The 20,353-nt window shown below is 56.4% G+C and overlaps 2 protein-coding genes across 13 annotated transcripts in view; one reads left to right on the top strand and one right to left on the bottom strand.

The window, feature by feature from the left end:
* The window catches only part of NPHP4 (nephrocystin 4), a 138,126-nt gene extending 135,865 nt beyond the window's left edge, over positions 1-2,261 (bottom strand). For 7 of the 10 annotated variants that reach the window (XM_043923291.1, XM_043923295.1, XM_043923293.1 and 4 more), the window contains exons 1-2: positions 2,019-2,261; positions 979-1,035 (exon numbers count right to left, since the gene is read on the bottom strand). In XM_043923291.1, coding sequence (XP_043779226.1) covers positions 979-1,035; positions 2,019-2,230 — 269 coding nt within the window. In that variant the 5' untranslated portion in view covers positions 2,231-2,261. Of the gene's footprint in view, positions 1-978; positions 1,036-1,476; positions 1,774-1,824; positions 1,945-2,018 lie in introns of those variants that run through there. The other 3 variants (XM_043923301.1, XM_043923300.1, XM_043923294.1) reach the window with 3 other exon arrangements.
* Positions 2,262-2,400: 139 nt separating this feature from the next.
* KCNAB2 (potassium voltage-gated channel subfamily A regulatory beta subunit 2) overlaps positions 2,401-20,353 on the top strand; it is a 96,600-nt gene continuing 78,647 nt past the window's right edge. For 2 of the 3 annotated variants that reach the window (XM_043923322.1, XM_043923319.1), the window contains exon 1: positions 2,401-2,546. The gene's annotated coding sequence lies outside the window, so the exon portion shown is untranslated. Of the gene's footprint in view, positions 2,547-18,507; positions 18,573-20,353 lie in introns of those variants that run through there. The other variant, XM_043923321.1, reaches the window with a different exon arrangement.

The following is a 20,353-nucleotide window of genomic DNA, read 5'->3' as shown; positions in this document are numbered from 1 at the left end:
AGATCCTGAGGTTAAACAGCTAGCCTGAAACCATATAGTCAGTCGTACAAACGTCAAAGCCATTATAACCTATGCTGGCCCCTCTGCCCACCAAGGCCAGGAGAAGCCCCCAAGGGCAAAGTGAGAGCAAAGAGGTCGAGGAGCCTGGGCTGATCCTTACTCTCCTCTCTGACTTCTGCAAAGTCTCTTGCCCTCCCAGCATCTATCTCCCACCTACAAAAGGAGGGGGGCCTCTGAAGCTCCCTGGAGGTCTTTGCTGCTGCAGACCTACCTGATCAACAAATATTCACCAAGCACCTGTTCTGTCCTAGTACGGTGAAGCGGACTGTCAAATACCCTGTCTTCAAGAATCTAAATACCCAGTGGAGAAAAGACTAGGGGGCAAGCCTGAGCAGCGCACACAAGACAAGCCTAACCCAGTCTCCTTTTTTTGGGCAAGGTGGGGGGATGGAGAAGAGGAGGGACCCAGGCACTGCAGAGGTCAGCTGGGCTGAGGTCTCATCAGCAGTGGTTCACCAAGGAAAGGGAGGGACAGGAGCCACAAGGAACCTCCCAGGCACAAGGAAGCTTCCCTCCCAGACATGAAAGAGATCTGGCCTGCCTGAACCCTGAAAGCTTAGGAGCTTTTTTGAGAGCAGACACCAAGTGCATGTGTGTGTGTGTGTGTGTGTGGTCAGTAGTGTCCAACTCTTTGTGACCCCATGTGTCACAAAGAGGAGCCCGCCAGGCTCCTCTGCCCATGAGATTTCCCAGGCAAGAATACTGAGTGGGTTGCCATTTCCGACTCCAGGTAATCTACCCAACCCTGGGGTCAAACCCACATCTCCTGCATTGGCAGGCAGATTTTTTACCAACTGAACCACTTGTGAAGCAACGCCCCCCTCCCCCCCACGCAGCCTTTATTTTCTAGAGTAAGCAGAAGTCTAATTAAGCCCTGCCTGGAATTCCTCTTTCAAGGAGTATTCTTTGAGTACCTACCGAGTGCCAGGCCCTGGAGAACACTGCAGACAACCTCCTTGCCCTCCAGGAATGTATCTGAAGGGAGGCAGGAAGACAGGATACAAGTTAGCACACAAAGGAGGTGGTTGTGACCTATGAAAGTCACAGAGGAGAGGAGGGTGCAAGGAGCTGTGATGGAGACCCGGCTTGAAACTAGCGGCGACTAGGCACAATCATCTAAAGTACACCTTTTCCAACTACACAAGCTTGTGAGACTTCCCACCTGTGCTTCAGTCAAAATGACACAGTGCGACAGAGAAGGCAGGACCAGGGTTGCGAAGGCATCTGTCTTCTATAGAGACAGACATGGAAAGAAATGTGCAAAGGCCTGAAGAAGACAGCAGGAGACCGAGCACTGGGGGTCTCAAGAGCACAAGGGCCCAAGTTGGGAGCTCGGAGGCGGTCAGGAGGTCGGCGGGCTGGCCAGCGGAGGGGAAGGCGGGAGCAACTCCAGGGTAGGCCTTCAGCAGGCAGGACCTTCGAAGCAGGGAATCCCGCGATGATCAGGGAGTCTCCAGATCTCCACTGGGCAGCGGCGCGGGGTCGGGTCGGCAGGACCATCAGGAGACAGCTACCCAGCAGGGACAGGCAAAGCAGGGGTCCCCAGCAGGGGTCCGAACGGGAAAAGGGGAGGGCCAATGCCGCGGTCTCAGCAAAGCCCAAGCCGGCGGCACCGCGGTCGCCGGAAGCTGAAGCGCTGCCAGCGGGTGCGGGGTCTACGCGGAAAGCGCAAAAGTTGAGCCCCAAGAAGCCCCGGATACCCTACAGGACCCGGCGGCCCGGGCCACCAAAAGTCAAGGAGAGGGGGAGGAAAATGCGACCGACCCAGGCACAGCCCCGCGCTCGCCGGATTGCCGCGCCCCTCAGGCCTCGGACCCCAAGAAGAGTCGGACGGAGCACCCCACACACACTCCGGGTCAAGGCCTCGGGCCGCTCGGGGGCCCCTGAGCCTCTGGACTGAGTCCAACCTCCCCCGCGGCGCCAGCCAACGTGGTTCCGCCCGTGGCGGGCAGCGTTACCTAGGAGACGCGCCTGCAGCGGCCGCACCCGCCCCCGGGCGTCGAGCCCCAGGCTTCTGAGGAAGTGCCTCTACGACGGATCCAGAGGCCCGGCGCTGGCCGGTGCCCACCGGAGCCGCAGACCCTGCGGGCCGAGGACCGGCCAAGGGGCGCCCGATCCCCTGCCACCAGCCGGAGGAGTCTTGGAAGGGGAAGAACCAGCTCTCCGTCATCCGCGTCAGCAGGACGCAGGGACCAATCAGAGCCCAAGTCCAGGGTCTCCGCTCCAGCAGCGCCAGCCAATCGGCGCGGCGGCGGGCCCGTCCTAATTTGCATGGTCGGCGATCCCTCAGCCAATAAGAGTGTGACTGGCGTGAAGAACAGCCAATGAGAATCTAGAAGAGGAGTGGCCCCGGGCGTCCCACGAGGTGAAGATGCTGCGGGCGGAACCTGGTGGAGCGAGCGGGATTCGGGGGCGCTAAAGTCGCAGGGGCAGGGCGGGAAGGAAGATCCGGAGCGGGATAGAGGATCCGGAGCTGGAGCCCCCAGGTGAGTGCAGGGGGAGACCCCAGCCGTCCGCGCAGTCCCCTGCAGTGCGCCGGGAGAGCGGCGGCCGGCACCGCGAGGCCCGCGCTGACTCTCCATCTCCTTGTCTCCAGCGCGTCCCCGCACCCGCCTCCATCCTCACCTCCTCTCCAGCCGGCTCACCTCCTTCTCCATCACATCCCTTCCCCCATTCCGCCCTCCTTTGCCTGCCCTGTCTACCAGCCTGCCCGACCTTTTAGCTCCCATCCCGACCCCTGTCCTAACTTCATCCCTCCCTGACCCCTCCTTTTCCCGCAGCTTCGCCTCCCCCTCCCCCATCCCTCTTTCCATTCCCTCTTCCAGCCTCAGCGCACCCCCCCATCGGAGCGCTCCTGGTCCTAGTCCTCCCCATCTCTCTCCCAAAGGCTCATCCTGCCTCTCCTTTCAGGTCCCTAGCCCCGTCTTCCCACCCACTCTGCTCCCAATCCCTACGTTTCCCCGTGGGCGCCCTCTCTCCACCTTGCCCTGCTCCCCAGGACCTTGGCACTCCCCTCCTGCACCAGTTCATCTGGCTACCTGCACACAACACCCCACCCGGGTCCTTCTGCCCCTACCCCATCTTCAGGTTCTCTTAGCTCCCCACCTCCCCTACCTGATGCTGCTCCCGCAGGACGCTGGACACAGAGCCCCAGCTGCTGCACCGCGTCCTGCTGCAGTGGCTGTCCTGTACCTGCCCACCTTTCCACCCTGTCACCCAGGCAGCCTACCCTGGCTCTGCTCACCCTGGCATTTGTCCAGGGGCTCCTTTGGGGTCTACACTTTGTCTAGAGCAGCCTCAGGGGGTCTCCAGGTGAGAAGTCCCTTAGCGTCCTGCCTTCCTCCCTGGCCATGATGTCCCTCCCCACCCCACCCCCACTTTCCTGCTCAGCTTACTTTGTGATTCAGCATTTTTGGGGTGGTAACTTTCTTTGCCTCCTGGCATGATAGGGACCTGGTTGTGGGCTGAAGGCAGGGGGTCTTGACCCTGAATTAGAGGGGCCACGTTAGGGAACAGTCCTGAGCTACCTGGTGGGGTCAGGGTTGGGGAGCGGGAAACCCACCGTTAGGGGCAGTCCTTTCCTTTTTCATTTGTCTGCCCTGTGTTGAAACGCATCCAAGGGGAGATGACATAAGTAATAGCTCTTGGGGAAATGGGCTATTAGCATTTATGGAAATTAATACATCCACATCCGAGGCACAGGAACACCAAGTTCAGGCCACAGCTGTCCCACTGTCTGTCGTTTCAGGATTTCTCCTTTCTCTGCAACTTCTCCTCCCCCTCAAAAATGCCATCCGCCTTTCAATGCCAACAGCAAGCCCCTGCTCTGCAAAACAGAACCGCATTGAGGCCCCACATTGCAGGGTCTGGGGACTGTGGAGAGTCGTGTCTGCCCTCTCGATTGTTGCTTGGTGTGTGGATCTCCCTGCAGAGCCCAGGCTCACATGTGGTTCCTGGGCTCCTACCCCTGAGCTGTCATGACGGGGTGCCCAGAGTGCATTGGCTACCCAGGTCCTGTCCATGGGGCACACTCTCCAAGCCCATGCCCAGCCTCAATGACATTGAGGGTGTTCCAGCTGCAGTGCGTTCCTACCTCGAAAGCAGCCTGCTAGAGGCTCCCCTGCAAACCCGAGGTCCAGTTCCTTGTGGCTCTTTCTGCTGCCCCGGCCGCCAGACCATGTGGGGGCTGAGCCAGTGCATGAGGAGGAAGGGTCTTGAGCAGTGTGAAACCAGGTCTCATGCTCAGAACCCTTTTGGGTCTGGACGTGGTGCCTGGACAGGGATGAATGAGCACGAAAGCAACTGTACACAAGTGTGACACAGACAGCACGTTTCTTGTCTGCTGAGGGTCACGGGCCGTGGCATTGAGGGACACAGGGGCGAGCAAGCTCGGGTGGGGCAGATTGAGAAGCTTCACACCTTGGGGCTGGCTGGCTTTCCTTCTTCAATGATCTTCTAAACCCCAGATGATTCAGGAGGAAGTGAGTGGTACAAGTTTTGGTTTGGCACTTTCCGGTAAGGGAGGGGGCCTCCTCTCAACTTTCCTGTTTGTTGGTGCTGGGGCCATAGCAACTAGGCAGCTCCACGCGTGGCAAAGGAAGGCCTCCTCCGCTTCTGGAACCCGGGGGAATGTGTATGGTTTCCCAGGACTCCAGCTGGAAGGAGCATGTGTCTAGTCCTTGACCTCCACTTCTCCATGACCTTCACATCACCAAAGATCCCAGAGCCATTTCCTGGAGTCCCTGAATTACAGGCAGAACAGTGGCACTTCTGGCAGCATTTGGGGAAGACTGTCTCTGACAGTCTTCAGGGCCAGAGACACCCCCCTCCATCCCTTCCCAGCAGCTAGGGGTCCCACCTCATAGAAGTGAGCATGCTAAAGCTGCAAGGGGCTTGGGCATCTTCCACTTGGGAGGCATCAGCAGAAGCCCAAAGGCAGAGACTTCTCCAAGGTCACTCAGAGGTGTCAGACCCTTTGCCTCCTGCCAATCTGAGCCAGGCATTTCTTTCTGCCCACTGGAGGAAACCAACACCCCATGGATGTGCCAACCAGTGGCCCTTTGGGAAGCACTTGTGAGGTCATGCTGACATATGTGGGGAAACAGCACCATGGGTGCTTCTGAGTCACTGGGGCTGTTGGGAGTCAGAGATGCCACCAACTGCAGAGAACCCTCAGCCACAGCATCCTGCCCTTCCTGGCAGCGCCCCAGAGCCAGGGCCCTGTCGTCCCAAAGATGTCATCAAAGAGATGGCCACTGGGTGAGACAAAGGGAAGAAGGGACACTGCGCTTTGACCTTGCTTCGCTGCAGGTCCTTGTAAATAACCGTAAACCCACCCCCTGCGAAGGAGGCTGATTGGTCTGGATGGGAACCAGGCACAGAGAGGTGGCGAGACAGGCCCGGCCTCCAGATCATGAGGAACGTGGCTTCTCTTCCCACTGCACCAGCCCCCTGCCTGACCCACCAGGCTCCAGCCCATCCACAAGTGCCAGAAATCCTTACCCCCTATAGATACATCTCCTCCAACGTGCAGGAGGGTCAGGTTCAACCCCCACTCCTGAGGGATATGGAGGCCACCTTTCTCATGACCAGGAAGCCCAGCACGCTTAGCCCCCTAGCGTCTGCAGGTTCCCCCTTTCATTGGACAACTCTAAGGGGATGTGGTCCTTGGCTCAGCTGGTGCAGAGGAGAAAAAGGGACAGGGCCTCCCCCAGAGGGCACACAAGGGGCCAGCTGGGGACATCACTAGATTGGTCATCCCATCACTGCTGGGGTGAGCTTAAGCCTTTCCATCCGACCTGGCCTTGACAGGAATGTGAGTTTCCTCCCCAGGCAGAGGTGAGCAGCTACTGGGTCTTCATACCTTTGGCCACATCCCACAGGGCTGAGACAGGGCCAGCCTTCCTCTCTCTACACCAAGGGATGCACTCCAGGCCCGGCCACCCCCACTCAGATCGTGCAGTGCACCCGCATACTTTCTAATCATCAGCTAGAAAATGGAGTCTCTGGAGGTCCCCCCCTGCTCCACCAAGTGATCAGGTGGTTAGCCCTGGAGACTGGGGGCATCTGGGGTTGTATGTGTCCCTTGCCACAACACCTGTTCGCCCACATCTCTGGCTCCCTCCTCCATTGAACTTCCTCTTTGCAGGCAGCCCATCTTCCCTCTCACTCCAACACACAGGCACTTGCAGAAACGACTGTCTTGGTGCCACACAGGGTATAGATAAAATGGGATTGGGAAAAGGGGGAAAGCAGAGATGGGCCGGGAACATCTCCTGTGCTGCAGATCCACTTGGGGGCCTTTTCTCCACCAAGATCTTGAGACCTGTTAGGGGGTTTTCCACACCTAACTTGATCATGGATCTTGAGCCCAACTGCTAAGTAGCTGAGATCCATCATCCAACTCAACGGATGAAAGCCAAGTGCATGTTACTCCTTCTCAGATCCCCACACCGGGTTCAAAGCAAACCAGCAAACTGTTCATCATCAGGCTAGTTTCTCCAGTGAGCAAGCAATTTCTGGGTCCCGTAGATACAGGATCTGGCCCGCAAGCACAGCGGTCCTGGCCTGTGGCTCCCGGGGAAGAACTAGCTCTCTGAATGTTCAGCTCTCACTCTCCCAGCTGCTTGACCCTGTGCTTGCATCTCCCTTTTTCAGGCTTGGTAAAATGATACAAGTAGAGGCATAAGAACAGTCCCTGGCATAGGGCAAGCCCCTCATCAACTTCCCAGCCTCTGTGTCCAGTCACAGGCTAAGCACAAACCTTTGCCATACCTGGAGCCCAGGCGGCTCCCGGGAAGGCTCAATCAGAGTGACTCAGGTCGCCCTCTGAGTCATTTCGGGAGCCCACATGGGGCTCCTCAGAGAGGCTTATGCTCCTGGAGAGGAACCTGGGAGAGCCCAGCTGGTGGCTCTTATGGAGGGAGGAGGGCTTTACCTATCTGTGCAGATCACAGCCTCCCGGTGAGTGGAGGGACACGCCCCGCCCTGTCCTCCCTACCCCAGGCCTCCTGGAGGACACCCGTCTGCCTGCCTGCCCACCTGTGCAGTGGCCCGTGGGCACCAGGAGGCTGCAGAGCCCCGCCCCCAGCTCACCCACCCTCCGCACCACAGCATGTTTTCATCTTCCATCCCTCAGCAGCTTTATGATCTCTCAGAGCAGACTCCAGTCTGATGTCCACAAGCTGTCAAATGCAGCCCAGGGCAGAAGGAGCTAGAATTCTGCCTGGGAACATTGCATTCCCGTGATGGAAGGGGCTCCCTGGAAACAGTGCCCTTCCTGCCCCTTCTGGATGGAAGAGACTCAGAAATAACTTGAACAAGGAAATTCTGATGAATCCACAGATTAAAAAGTAAATTAGAATTAAACATTGTTTAAAACCTGTAATACCGCCAATGGGGAAAGGCCTTTGCGGCAGACATGTGAAGGGCCAAGAGTGAGCAAGACCCACCTCACCTCCGCCTCTAGAGGCCAGGAGCCAGGAAGGGGAGGCAGTAACCACAGACCAGGAACCATCAGAGATGCCTTTGCTAAGAGAGAAGAGATGAGGGCAAGTGGGGTTGACCCTTGACCCAGACCTTGAAAGGAGGCAGGGTTGTGACAGCAAAACTGGGAAAGGACTGTCTCGGAGGGGACCCTGCATGGGCAAGACCCTGGAGGCAGGACAGTGGGGGCGGAGTGCATTGGACAATGGCCGAGATCCAGGGGAAGCACAGGTGGAAGGTGCCTATGGGAGTCGTTGGGGGGGAAGGAACTGGGGTCTGAGAGACCAGCCGTCGGATGAATGGGGGCTTTGGAGCTGGCAGTGACATGTCCAGGCCAGGATGGAGGAGGCAGATGTGTCTATGACATGCGGTGAAGACCGGGTATGGTGGTGGAGGAGACCGCGTGTCTTCTTAAGGGGAGACTGTTGTCTCTACTGGGTGCTTCTGTAGACCCAGCGTCTCACACAGAGCAGGACCCCATAAATATGTCTGGAGCCGATGAATAGAATGAACAGACAGGAGGGCAGCAGAGCACAGCCTCTGTGGAGCTGGGCGGCAGTGGGATGTGGAAGGTGAGAGGAGCCTGGGACCCCAGGCTTTCATCCCTGGGTGTCGTCAGCCTGCACCCTGCTGACCCTGCCTCGTTGGGTCCAAGTTATGTGCCTTGGCCTTCAGTTTGGCTATGGGCATTGAATGGGGAGCCCTGGGTTCAAACGGGGTTCAAGCCAAACGTGATCGCTAGCACCCACCTGTCACAGCCCGGGCAATGGACCGGGTCACCCTGCAGGTGGGGACAAGAGTGAAGGGGGCAGAAGAAGGAGCCCAGGGAGTGGTCCTGAGTGCAGGATTCAAGAGAGGAGACGAAGGTCAGGACAGGAGGAGACCCTGGGTTACCCTGGAGCCCAGGAGGAAATGGAGACGGAGCAGGATAGGTGTCCATTGCGTCAGGCGGGCCCCATGCTGCGGGGACCAGTCTCTACCAGGAGCGGAGGTGATGGAGCTCCCCACCCCCACAACAAGTGCACGTGCCACCCTCTTTGCCCTGTTCTATGTCGACTTCAGTTTAAGGAGCTGATATTGTCCCCCTTTTACTGGTGCAGAAATAGGCCCTAAAAACTGAGGTGATTGTCCTCAGGTCACAGAGCATGAACAGGAAGGAGTCAGGATCTGAACCCGGGCTGTTGGGGACCAATGCCCTCCCTCCTGACCTTTGCACTCTGCTGCCTAACTGCATGCTAAGTCACTTCGGTCATGTCCAACTCTATGCAACCCCATGGACTGTAGCCCACCAGGCTCCTCTGTCCATGGGATTCTCCAGGCAAGAACACTGGAGTGGGTTGCCATGCCCTCCTCCAGGGGGTCTTCTCAACCCATGGGTGGAACCCGCGTCTCTTACATCTCCTGCATTGGCAGGCAGGCTCTTTACCACTAATGCCACCTGGGAAGCCCAGGCTCCTGAGAAATCTGACCATGATAGAAGGAAGGACAAGACAGTGAGAGAGGCAAGCAGGTCAGTGGAAAGAAAAGTCACTCTTCTGGTGAACTGGGTCCATCAGCCTCATCCTCAGTCTGTTCATTCATAAAAGATGGTTTCTATGGTGGGTGATTCTGTGTCCTGTCCTAATAGGGACATTTCTGGGGATGCCTATGAACTGAGGGGCTGGGGCTCATCCTTGCAGTCTCACTGATGCATGTGACATGACTGCAGAGAAGGGGACCTCTCTGGTGGCCCCAGAGGGGCCAGGAGGTCCTGAACCCTGAGACACACATTAGGATCACAGAGGGAGAATGAAAACAGCCCTCTCGAGTCCTGGTGGGGCTCAGTGGCCACTGGCCTGGGGTTCTGAGGCAGCACTTTGAGAAACACTCAAAGTTTTCAGCAGACTTTCCCATTTCCACTTTGTAAAGTGATGCCCAAGGACATACACCTTGACCATTGGAAGCTTTGATGAGCAGGGCTTCCTGGGTCTGCTTCAACGCTCTGGAACTTGGGAAGCCCTCACTCAACTGGGCCACCTGCTATGCTTTTGTCAGCTTCAAATCCCAAAGCCAGCTTGATTCCTGCCGTGGGTGGGGAGTTGCTGATATCAGCCATGCCCCAGTCCTCCTGGGACGACACTTGGCCAGGAGGCTGACTCTCTCACCTGTCCTGAGTGACGGAAGCAGGTGCTCCACTTAAGAACGGGCTGGTCCCTCGGAACTGAACCTGTGGCATCCCCTCCTCTTCTCGTGAGGCCCACCCTCCCCACAACACCTCCGCTCAGCAGCTCCCTCACCCCCCGGGGAGTGTTGCCTTTGTCTCTCACAGAGGAGAAGGTGTTTTTTGTCACCCAGTCCAGGAGGCCTGGAGCCATCTCTGCCCTTCTGCTATTGCCAAGGTCACGGGATGGCCAGAAAAGAGATTATTGCAAATCCCAACAAAATGCCGCCCCCTTCCGCAGGGACACATAGCCCTGACCCTCCTGTGTCCCTGCCGGGGGTACAACAGGGACTCCTGGGAGGCTGTCATGCTTCCTCCTCAGCTCGAAGGTTGAAAGTTGGGTTGGGAAAGACCACTGGTGGCACTTGGGGCAGCTCCTGTGGGGTACATGTGGACCACGTCCTAGACAAAGGGCCTATTCAGATGAGACCCATCCGCCACCCTGGGCCTGAGGTCACAACACGAGGGACTCTCGTTGCTCGTAGGAGCAACCCTGCTCCTGAGCCTCACCTTGTGCAGGTGTGGCCTGTGCTCCACCCCGTCCTTCACTGACCCAAGAAACAGGGGCACAGACAGGGCCACTGCCCTCAGGCCCCTCAGTCAGCGGGGGAGGAGACGTGGGCTCAGCGGAAGTGACTGCAGGCCCAGTGGGCGCAACACGACAGAACAAGGTGCATCCACGTGGTCAGGAAGGGAGGAGGTGAGGCTGGAGCTGCTGTGGTTCTCACTGAAGGCAGAAAGGACAGGGCGGCTTTCTGGGCAGGGAGAGCCACACATGAAGGTGCAGAGATGGCTGGCGGTTGCAGCGGTGGTGTGGGGGGCTGGGGGGAGTCCTCATGAGATGGCACGGGGTTAGTTGAGGAAAGATCTTGGAGGCTGCTCATCTGTTTTGGTAGAGACCACACCAAGCAACATGTGGGATCTTAGTTTCCCAACCAGGGGTTGAGCCCACACCCCCTGCATTGAAAGCACAGTCTTAATCACTGGACCAGGGAAGTCCGAGGCGCTGCTCATCTTTATTTTTTGTTGTTGTTGTTCAGTCATTCAGTTGTATCTGACTCTTTGCGACCCCATGGACTGCAGCACGCCAGGCTTCCCAGTCCTTCACTGTCTCCCAGAGTTTGCTCAAACTCATGTCCATTGAGTCAGTGATACCATCCAAACATCTCATCCTCTGTTGTCCCCTTCTCCTCCTGCCTTCAATCTTTCCCAACATCAGGGTTTTTCCCAATGAGCTGGCTCTTTGCATCAGGTGGCCAAAGTATTGGAGCTTCAGCTTCAGTATTAGTCCTTCCAATGAATATTCAGGGTTGATTTTCTTTCAGATTGACTGGTTTGATCTCCTTGCTGTCCAAGGGACTCCCGAGAGTCTTCTCCAGCACCATAGTTAGAAAGCATCAGTTCTTCAGCACTCAGCCTTCTTTGTGGTCCAGCTTTCACATCTGTACATAATAACTACTGGAAAAACTGTAACTTTCACTATATGGACCTTTGTCAACAAAGTGATGTCCCTGCTTTCTGATATTTATTCATTTATTTAGCTGTGTTGGATCTTAGTTGCAGCATGCGGGACCTTTGATCTTTGTTGTGGCATATGCAGGATCCTCACAGCATCTTCTGTTGCATTGCCCAGGCTCTCTAGTAGTGGCTTGGGCTGTGGAGTGCATAGGCTTAGTAGCTGTGGTACATGGTCTTAGTTGCTCCACGGCACGTGGGATCTCAGTTCCCTGACCAGGGATCAAACCCATATCCCCTGTGTTGCATGGCAGAGTCTTAACCACTGGACCACCAGGGAAGTCTAAGAGGCTCCTCATCTTTAAAGGAAAGATGTGCCCTGGCTGGGACATGGGAGGGTGTAAACAGGTAGGCATCTCTGCACCTGAGAGTCAGAGCACCTGTTTCCCTGCAGAAAGAGGGCACTGTTTTGTTGGGATTTGCAGTGGTTTTTTCCAGGCATCCTGTGACCTTGCCAAGAACAAAAGAACAGATGAGGCTCCTCTGTGGGTCTGCGCTGGGTCATGCATCCAGAATGGGGGAGAGGGAGCTGACAGGTCCCTGGAGGCCCCCACCCTGTCCCCTGCTCATAGTTCCCTTGGGAGCCCTGAGCTCCTCAGCTGCCATGATTGCCATAGCCCCTCCCCACCCCCCCACCACAAAACACATGCACAAAGCCTGTGTATCAGACTGGGCCCTTACTCCCTGCCTCACCCAGGGCTGGAAGGTTCTGGCAAGACCCACTGGGGTACTGCTGGGAGGGATGTAGAGGAGAGGGTTTCTCCCCACCTTCTGGCACCCTGGTAACCATGGTAACAATGGGGAACTGCTGGAGGCTTCCAGCCACCTGCTGGGCTGTATGGATGCCGAGGGCCTGGCGGGGACCCATGGTACAGGCGTGTGGGCCCCTGGGCAGCAGCCTTTGTGAGCAGCAGGAGAGGGGGCAGCAGATGCAGCCCCAGTCACCCAGACCTCTGCAAAGCAAAGGGCCCTGGGTCAGGGGCCAAGGGAACAGGACAGGGGACACTTCCCCAGTCCCTTGAGGGGATGAGAGAGCACTTGCCCTCAGGTTCATGCAGAGCCCCTGGTCTCTAAAGCAGCCCTGAGCCAGCAGGCATATAAACTGTTATAGGGTCTATTTAATTTATTATCGAGTGGCTGGGCTGAGCTCGAGTAGCCAGCAGTCCTCAGGAAAGTCCCTTTGGGCTCCTTACTCTTTGACACCATGGGATCCAGCCACTCATTTGAGGGAGAGAGGAACTGGGGTTCATGGAGGAATCAGACTTGTTGGCAGCATGAGACCCCCAGGCAACTCTGACCGCCAGCTAGTGTCACTCCCTGAGCCCCCTAGCCAGCCTCCCATAAGTCTCTCTGAGCTACCGGTGTCCGGTCCCCCCTAGAGCACGTGCCCCCTGAAGATAGGTCATGTCTGTCCAGTCACCTCTGTACCCCCAGCTCAGCCCTTGGGCAGGCACATGGCAGAAGCAGGTACTTGGCAATGATCAGAAATGATGGACCCTCCCAGAAGGCAGAACAGGGGAGGCTGGTGGCTGCCACCTCACTCAGGAATATCAGAGAAGTGAAACCCTTGGTCAGAAACCAAGTGCCAAAGCACCCCCAGAACCTCCTCCATTCATGAGAGCACTTTCAGGGTGCACCTGCATCCCCCAACCTGGTCTCTTCCCTTCTTTTATTAACCAGACAGCCCGTGCCTGGTCCTCCAGGGAGATACTCACTGCTCTGTCCATGTGGGTGAATGTGGGCTTCCCAGGTAGCACTAGTGGTGAAGAGCACACCTGCCAATGAGGAGACATAAGAGACTCAGGTTCGATCCCTGGGTCAGGAAGACCCCCTGAAGGAGGGAGGAAATAGCCATCCACTCCACTATTCTTGCCTGGAGAATCCCATGGACAGATGAGTCTGGTGGGCTACAGTCCATGGGGTCGCAGAGTCTGACACAACTGAGTGACTTAGCATGCAGCACATGGGTGAATATTGCTGGTGGGGTAGGACCTCCAGGGCCGTCACCCTCCCTTTAAGCCCAAGGAAATCTTGCCTGACCCAGGCTGATTTCTTCGACTTCCATGAGACCTTGGTCCTTCAAGCCACTGCATCTCAAGTGTCCAAGGCCCACCCTCACAACCCATTCCCTCACTGTGTTGACATCTCCAGGACTCGGAGCTGCAGAGAGGTGATGCCACAGTCTTGAGCATCCTCCACTCCTCCATTTCTTGTGAGGCTTCACTCCAGGAATGAAGTCCTAGTGTCGGTTCTGGCACTGCCCATGGGCAAGACTGCCCTCCCGCCTCCCCTTCTGTCCACTCATCTGCCCCAGGAACTTCCAGAGTCCGTGCTTGAAGGAGCTGACTTGCAATGCTCTGGCCACCTAGTGAGCTTTGAGTCCTTGAGCTGAAGCCATGGGACCAGGCCTGGGCTACCTGGAAGCAGACACAGGCCGTCCCCACTGTAGGCTCCCTTATTCCATCTCCCTCAGGCAGACCGCTCCATTGATGGATCATCTGCAAAGTATCATATCCCTGGGGCACAATCCTGCCGCACCTTGAACAACAGGCAGTGCCTCAGGGAAGGCAAAGCAGCCGTGGCCTCTGGGACCTGGCACCCAGCCAGAGGTGGCAGTCGCAGGGATACATCCCTGCAGCTGAAGGTGAGACAAAGCCAGGTGTCAGAGCCTGTGTGCTGAGGCAGCTGTGGTCCAGGGACTGGCATGACAGGCTGATGGCCACAGGCTCCCAGCCACCTGGCATCTAGACAGATGAGCCGTGTCCTGCAGCCCGGCAGCCCCACAAACAGACCACATGCTTAGTGCCCAGCAGCCACATTCATGTGTTTATAGCAGAGCCACTTAATTATGTGGAGATAATTCCTTCGAACTGCAGAAACCATCCCAGGGCATCCAGATTGAGTGGTCCCAGGTGGCAGACAGAGAAGGCCATGTCCTGTGGGCAGATTTCCAGGGAAGCTGGTGGTCTCCAGGAGGGAGGCTAGATGACCAAAAGCCTTTGCCCTGCTGCAGAAAGGAGGCAGGTGCTTCAAATGATGCTGGAAAAGGATGCTGATGCTGGTGTTGGTAGTGGTGGTGGTGATGGTGCTGGTGGGGATGATGATGGAGATGATGGTGATGGGGATGATGATGGAGATGATGGTGATGAGGATGACGATCATGTTGGTGATGACAACAGTGATGATGACCATGATGATGGTGCTGGTGGGGATGGTGATGATGGGATCGGTGGTAATGTTAGTGAAGGTGGTGATGGTGTCGATGATGTCGATCATTTGGTGATGACAATGATGATGATGCCCATGATGGTGGTGCTGATGAGGATGATGATGGAGATGGTGGTGATGAGGATGATGATCATGTTGGTGATGACAACAGTGATGATGACCATGATGATGGGGAAGAGGAGAGCCAGGGTGATGGGTTTCCTGTCATTATTTATATCAGCAGCTGCCCTTGGTCCAGGATTTGCTCTGTCAGGCTCTTGCTTAAACCCACAAGCATTTACTCTTGATCCTCCAGCCACTCCCGAAGTTGGTGCCTCATGGGTGAGAACGGGTTTCATGCTTAACCTCAGGTCTCACAGCCACCAGAGGACTCTGGGCCTCAGGTCACCTCACTCCTGGCCTCCCCGCTGGGCCAGAGTGACCAGGATGCCTGGTAAGGGGAAAGTGCAAGAAGGCCCAGCCCAGCCCTCAGCTCGGTGCTGGCAGAGCCCCATGTGGGACTCCCCGTGCTACCCCAGAGTCTGTCTTCCCCTGCCTCATACACACAAACACCCCACCAGAAGGGAGTCACTGAGTCAGCAGTGATGCAGTTGGGAGGTTGGACCCCCTCCCCACATCCTGGATGCCTTCCCCTCCCACCTTCAGAATCATGGGGCTCTCCACTTCCCTGACTCACATCACTGCCTGAGCATCTTCCCAACAGGGAGTCATCACTGCAAGAAACCGACTCACATCCCATCATTTTTCCGTAATTCACTTAAACATGATCTCCTTAGGGGTTTAGCAATTTTTCACCCTTCCCAATAGTGCCATCATGAACACTGGTGTGCATCTAAGTTTATTTCCTCTTGAATGGTTGTTGTTATTCAGTTGCTCAGTCATGTCCGACTCTTTGCAACCCCATGGACTGCAGCACTCCAGGCTTCTCTGTCCTTCACTATCTCCTGGAGTTTGCTCAAATTAATGTCCATTGGGTCAGTGATGCCATCCACCCATCTCATCCTCTGTTGCCCGCTTTTCCTCCTGCCCTTGATATTTCCCAGCATCAGGGTCTTTTCCAGTGAGTTGGCTCCTCTCATCAGGTGGTCAAAGTATTGGAGCTTCAGCATCAGTCCTTCCAATGAATATTCAGGGTTGAGTTTCTTTAACATTGACTGGTTTAATGCCCTTGCTGTCCAAGAGACTATCAAGAGTCTTCTCCAGCACCACTGTTCGAAGGCATCAATTTTTTGAGGCTCAGCCTGCTTTATGGTCCAACTCTCACATCTGTACATGACTATGGAAAAACCATAGCTTTGACTAGACGGACCTTGAACAGTTAGGTTATGTTTATATAAGTCGGATTTTTGGATCCAAGGCTCTGGGCTTCTATTACCGGATTGCTTTCCCAGAAAATTGTGCCGCACACCCGCAAAGCAGCAACGCCTCACTGGAGTAGCTTCCTCGCAGCTTCACCCTCAATGAGTATTTTCATTTAAAAATGCATTTTTTTTTCCTGTTCATTACAAGATTGCAAAGGTGCAGTGCCTGATGGCTTTCTTTTGCATCCCTTTTAATTTCAATAGAGCCTTTAATGGATGGGGTGGAGTAAACCTGGCTTTCGAATTGCTAGTATAGTGCTGCATGGGCAAGATATTAATCTTTCATGCCTCTGTCATGTGGTCCCAGCAGCGTAATCCTCTTTGAAATCATTTGTTATTTATTCCTACAGTCCTCTGAGAGCAGGGAGAGCCCCAGGAGCCTATTCACTACACACGGAGAGCTGCAGAAATTTGCCTGCAGACACCCCCTCCCCCAAGGTGTGGAACTGAACCAGGGCTGGGGACACAGGCCCCCAGCAGAGGGTCACCACCCCCATCGAGAGCAGCCTCTGCCTACAACCTGCTAAGGTTAGGGGGTTTCTAAGGGTGGCCGGTGAGTCTGCTTTCCAGGGGTGTTGGAGAAAATGACCACAAGTGGGGGAGTTAAAAATGGCTATGTTTATTCATTGGCCGCTCTGAAGGCTGGAAGTCTAAAATCAAGGTGTCTGCAGGGCTGGTTCCCTGTGGAAGCTCTGAGTCTGCTCCAGGCCTTTCTCGACATCCAGCATCACTGGTCATCCTTGGCCCTCCTTGCTTTGGTAGATGCATCACCCCAAACTCTACCTCCGTCCCTTGCCTCCTTTTCTGCGTCTGTGTCTTCTCCTCTTGTAAGGAAACCTGTCACTGGATTTAGGGTCCACTCCAAGTGATCCTAGTGGTAAAGAATCTGTCTGCAATGCAGGAAATGCAGGAGACATGGATTCAATCCCTAGGTCAGGAAGGTCCCCTGGAGGAGGGCATGGCAACCTAATCCAGTAGTCTTGCCTGGGAATTCCCCTGCACAGAGGAGCCTGGTAGACTACAGTCCATGGGTCACAAAGAGTGAGACACAACTGAGTGACTAACACACAGGTCAATCCAGGATGTGCCTGCACATGCTCAGTAGCTCAGTCATGTTCGACTCTTTGTGACCCCATGGACTGTAGCCCACCAGAGTTTTCTGTACATGGGATTTCCCAGGCAACACTACTGGAGTCAGTTGACATTTCCTTCTCCAAGGATCTTCCCAACCCAGGGATCAAAACCCACGTCTCCTGGCAGATTCTTTACCACTGAGCCACTTGGGAAGCCCCAATCCAAGATAACATGCCTTAATTATATGTGCAATGACCTTTTTGCTGCAGAAGGGCATATTCAACTGAACCAGGGATCAGGACTTTGACATGTCTTTTGATGGGCAGGTTGGGAAGATCCACTGGAGAAGGGATAGTCTACCCACTCCAGTATTCTTGGGCTTCCCTGGTGGCTCAGCTGGTAAAGAATCCACCTGCAATGCAGGAGGCCTGGGTTGGAAAGATCCCCTGGAGAAGGGAAAGGCTACCCACTCCAATATTCTGGCCTGGAGAATTCCATGGACTGTATAGTCCATGGGGTTGCAAAGAGTCGGACACGACTGAGCAACTTTCACTTCACTTCACTTCTTTGATGGGCAGGGACATGGTTTGAGCCACTACAGCAGGTTTCTGCCACTGATTCCCACCACCGCCCCCAGAGCCCCCTCTGTGGCTTTCTTTCTGGTCTTCTGATTCTTCGTCATTGGTAGGGACTGCATGTCAGGTGTTACTGTCTACGGGGCAAGAGTGGAAGAGTGACAGGCGGACCTGGGGTTGAGCTGGGTTGAGTTGGATCACCCTGCTGAAAAGCCAGCAGTTGCACCCAGAGCCGGGGCCCACGGTGAGGAATGGGATCCAGTGTGGAGTCACCCTGCCCACAGCTGCCAGTGTGCTTAGAGGGCAGAGTCGCCTCCTGGCCTCAGAGCAGTGGGCAAGCAGCCTGGGGAGGCCTCACGGAGCTCACCTGTGGGTGACGGTGAGCAGGTGAGACAGGACAGTGTGTTCCATCAAGGGCAGATGGGAGGCGCTCAGAGAGGCCCCCCTTTTCAGGATGCGAGCCTGTGTCTCCCCAGGGAGGGGCAAGTTTATTCTACAGCCTTTAGGGGTCCCAGATCCATCAGACACTGGCAAGCAACCTTTTTCTCAGCCTCCCTATTCCCTCTACAAAAGGCACCAAGGTCTGTCCCCCAGCATCTCCTAAGAGTCACCATTAAAATCCACCTGAATTCCAGGTGTCCAGCACCGCCATGTGTGTGATCATGCAAAGTTCTGGGGATCAGCCACGGATAGTCAGCCTCATGCTGTGCCAGGCACTGTGCCAAGTACAGGGAAGGGGCTAGCTGGACACGGTGGCCAGAGGTCCCTGAGCAGGACTGGCCAGAAGTAGGTGGCCCCCATCCCCACAGCCCATCACCAGCCCCTCAGTGTTACCTCCGCAGGTGAGAACACCCACCACTCCCCAAGGCCTCCCGGCCCCAGGTCATCCAGAGCCCCAGAGAGAGAGACCCCCGCATGCCCGGGGGAGGGGACAGGGGACTGTGTGTCCAGGGACTGCTTGGTGGCACAAGAGGGCGCCAGTGCGCCCACTTAGACTGGAGAGACCGGCTTTGAGACTGCCTGTCTGGGGGACTCCAGCATGCCGGCCTCTGCCTTCTGCTGCCATCCTGGGGGGTAAGCAGTTAAAAAACCCACCCCTCTCCCCAGACCAGGGCAGCAGCTTGGAGCTGCTTCATCCATCCACCTGCCGGGAGCTGGGGCCGCCTCTGCTCTCTCCCGTGGCATCTGCTGAGTCAGGCTTTGAATCACTGCAGGAATCACAGCCCTGATCACTGGTGGGGGGGCGGGGACGGGGGGTGGGGCGGTCCTTCTTCCCTACCCCCAACTCTGTGTTTTCCTCCCATCTTGACTCAGCTGGAAAGACCCCAATCCACTGTGATAGGAGATGAGATGTCTCTCTGTCCCTTCTATTCAGGATGCCCCTCAAAGAGTGGGGAAAACCAGGTTCACTGTGGGTCTGACCACTTGGGAGGAGGGGATGCGTGTGCTTGGACCTCCTCCCCTCCTGTGCCCCTACCCCGCCCCCCGGGCCCCGCAGTCCTTGGGCTCATTGATTATCCCGCTCAGAGGTGGATGCAGAGCTTCTGTCTCTGACGCCCCAGCCAGGTACTCACAGCACTGCAGCCTCAGCCAACCGACTGGAGATGCGCACCGTGCTGGCCGCAGGGTGCCCTGGGCTCGGTTCTGCCCGTGGGTGCTGCCTGGAGTCCTCTGAGATTGCATGGCCGCCCCCCAGGGAGCTGGTGAGTGGTGGTGCAGAGGGAGCCCAGCCTCACCTAGATCCTCACCAGCACCGGTGCGAAGGGAACCCTGGAGGTGGGCCGTTTAGACCTGCAGCTGCTTTTCGCTTTGGGATGAAGGGCAGGGCTTGGGTTTCACAAGGAAAGGCCTTTCAGGCAGTCAGCTGAGTCCCTGTTCTGCAGCAGGAAGCCCCAATCCCCCTGCTGGTGGCCAGCACAGGGGACAGAGCTTTCTGGTCCCACTGTTCTTTATCTTTAAGACCCTCTCCCCCTGAAGGACAAGCTCCTGACACCAGAATGGAGGAGAGATGCTCTCATCATGAAAAGAGAGCAGGGGTGGGGGAATGTTGGGGACACAGCTCTGCCCCCCAGCACACCCCCACTCAGATCTCACACTGTGTGGGGCCCCCTGACCCCCAGCCTCCTCCAAGGGGCTGCTTCATGTGGGGCTGCCTGGTGGGGAGATGCCTGTTGACTTGATCGTGGCCTGGCTTCCCAGAGGGAGCAGCCCCTCCTCCATCGCTCTGGGAGCATCCACTGAGGCAGGAGAGAGAGGAGAGCAAACACACCCCTGGGTGCACTTCATCCCAGGGGAGGTGGGAACGGGCCCAGCCCTTCTGCCTCCCCACAAAGGTATGGGGCACACTCTCTGAGGGTATGTTTGAAATGTTCTCTGGCTGGATGTCTGGGTCACCCAGGTGGCTCTCACGACCTTGTGGCCATCACCGCCTACCTGGTGGAGACCTGAGTCCTTTGTCTTCACTGGCCCTGTGGAGTATCTGCTTTTCAGAGCAACAGGAAGCTGCCCGGGGCTGGCCTGGGCCATTGACCATGAGGTTGTAGGTCCTTCCACGTGTGGGGCTCGGTACCACCTTCCTGGACTGTGCAGGGTGGAGCGTGCAGGCAGTGGAAGGAGAGGGCTTCCCTGGCATCTCTAAGGGTATGTGAACGGACAGCAGACCTTGGGCTGCTGGGCTGATAGATAGAGTGGGCCCGTGTGTGTGTCTGTGTGTGTACGCACACATGTGCTTGTGTGTATACACACACACACACCTTCAGAGGCACATCCCCCACCCAGACCTTCATTAGAGCACCTCCCCAGGGCTGGCCTGGAGCGCTCCGTCCTGCTGGGTTTCTGGTCTCTCCCTAGACTGT

The sequence above is a fragment of the Cervus elaphus genome, chromosome 14 (assembly GCF_910594005.1).
Source record: "Cervus elaphus chromosome 14, mCerEla1.1, whole genome shotgun sequence".
NCBI classification, from domain to species: Eukaryota; Metazoa; Chordata; class Mammalia; order Artiodactyla; family Cervidae; genus Cervus; species Cervus elaphus.
This window is presented reverse-complemented; position numbering and strand designations above follow the sequence as displayed.